At 49.1% G+C, this 580-nt stretch overlaps 1 protein-coding gene across 1 annotated transcript in view; it reads right to left on the reverse strand.

Moving 5' to 3' along the window:
• LOC119582109 overlaps positions 1-580 on the reverse strand; it is a gene marked incomplete at both ends in the record, with an annotated part of 3421 nt that overhangs the window by 651 nt on the left and 2190 nt on the right. Inside the window, 1 exon segment of the mRNA XM_037930350.1 lies at positions 20-159. Within this exon segment, the coding sequence (XP_037786278.1) occupies positions 20-159 (140 nt within the window).

Here is a 580-nt window from a genome sequence, read left to right on the forward strand (position 1 = left end):
TGTTGTGTGTGTAACTTACTCGGCCAGGTGGTCAAGGTGCAGGTACTGGCGATGAGGCAAGTTCAGGCTGGACGAGGTCAGGTACGGGGCGAGGTCACCGTTATGCGAGGTCAGCAGACCCAAGGGAGCTGACCACGAACTTCTGAAGCACGCCATTACCTGAGGCGAGCGGAGAGGGTATGATGTAAATTGGGATTTCACGAATGGCTTTCATCTTTGGAGTCAGGGTTCAAGGGGGTAACGCAGAATTCAGCTGAAGACACTCTAACTGTAGTGCGCCATTATTCCTTTCCAACGACAAAACTGAAAACCACACAAGCTGTAAAATGCAATAACAACCTCTGTAACGTATAGCAGGTAGAAGGGGGGAATCTATAGCATTATAAACCAGAAGGTTAGCGGAAGTTGGTGATGGAGGGTATGCTACAGCTTCCGGTTCGACTGTTAAGCAAATGAAGTCGGACTTTGGTGGCGCGATTTTTGCTTGGTCCAAAGCCCCTGCACGATCGCAGTTCGTCAGAAAGTGCAACTGGCTGAAGGGGAACTTGGGTTCATAGTAGGGTTGATCTATTTATTCTTC

Source organism: Penaeus monodon, chromosome 15 (genome assembly GCF_015228065.2).
Source record: "Penaeus monodon isolate SGIC_2016 chromosome 15, NSTDA_Pmon_1, whole genome shotgun sequence".
Classification (NCBI taxonomy): domain Eukaryota; kingdom Metazoa; phylum Arthropoda; class Malacostraca; order Decapoda; family Penaeidae; genus Penaeus; species Penaeus monodon.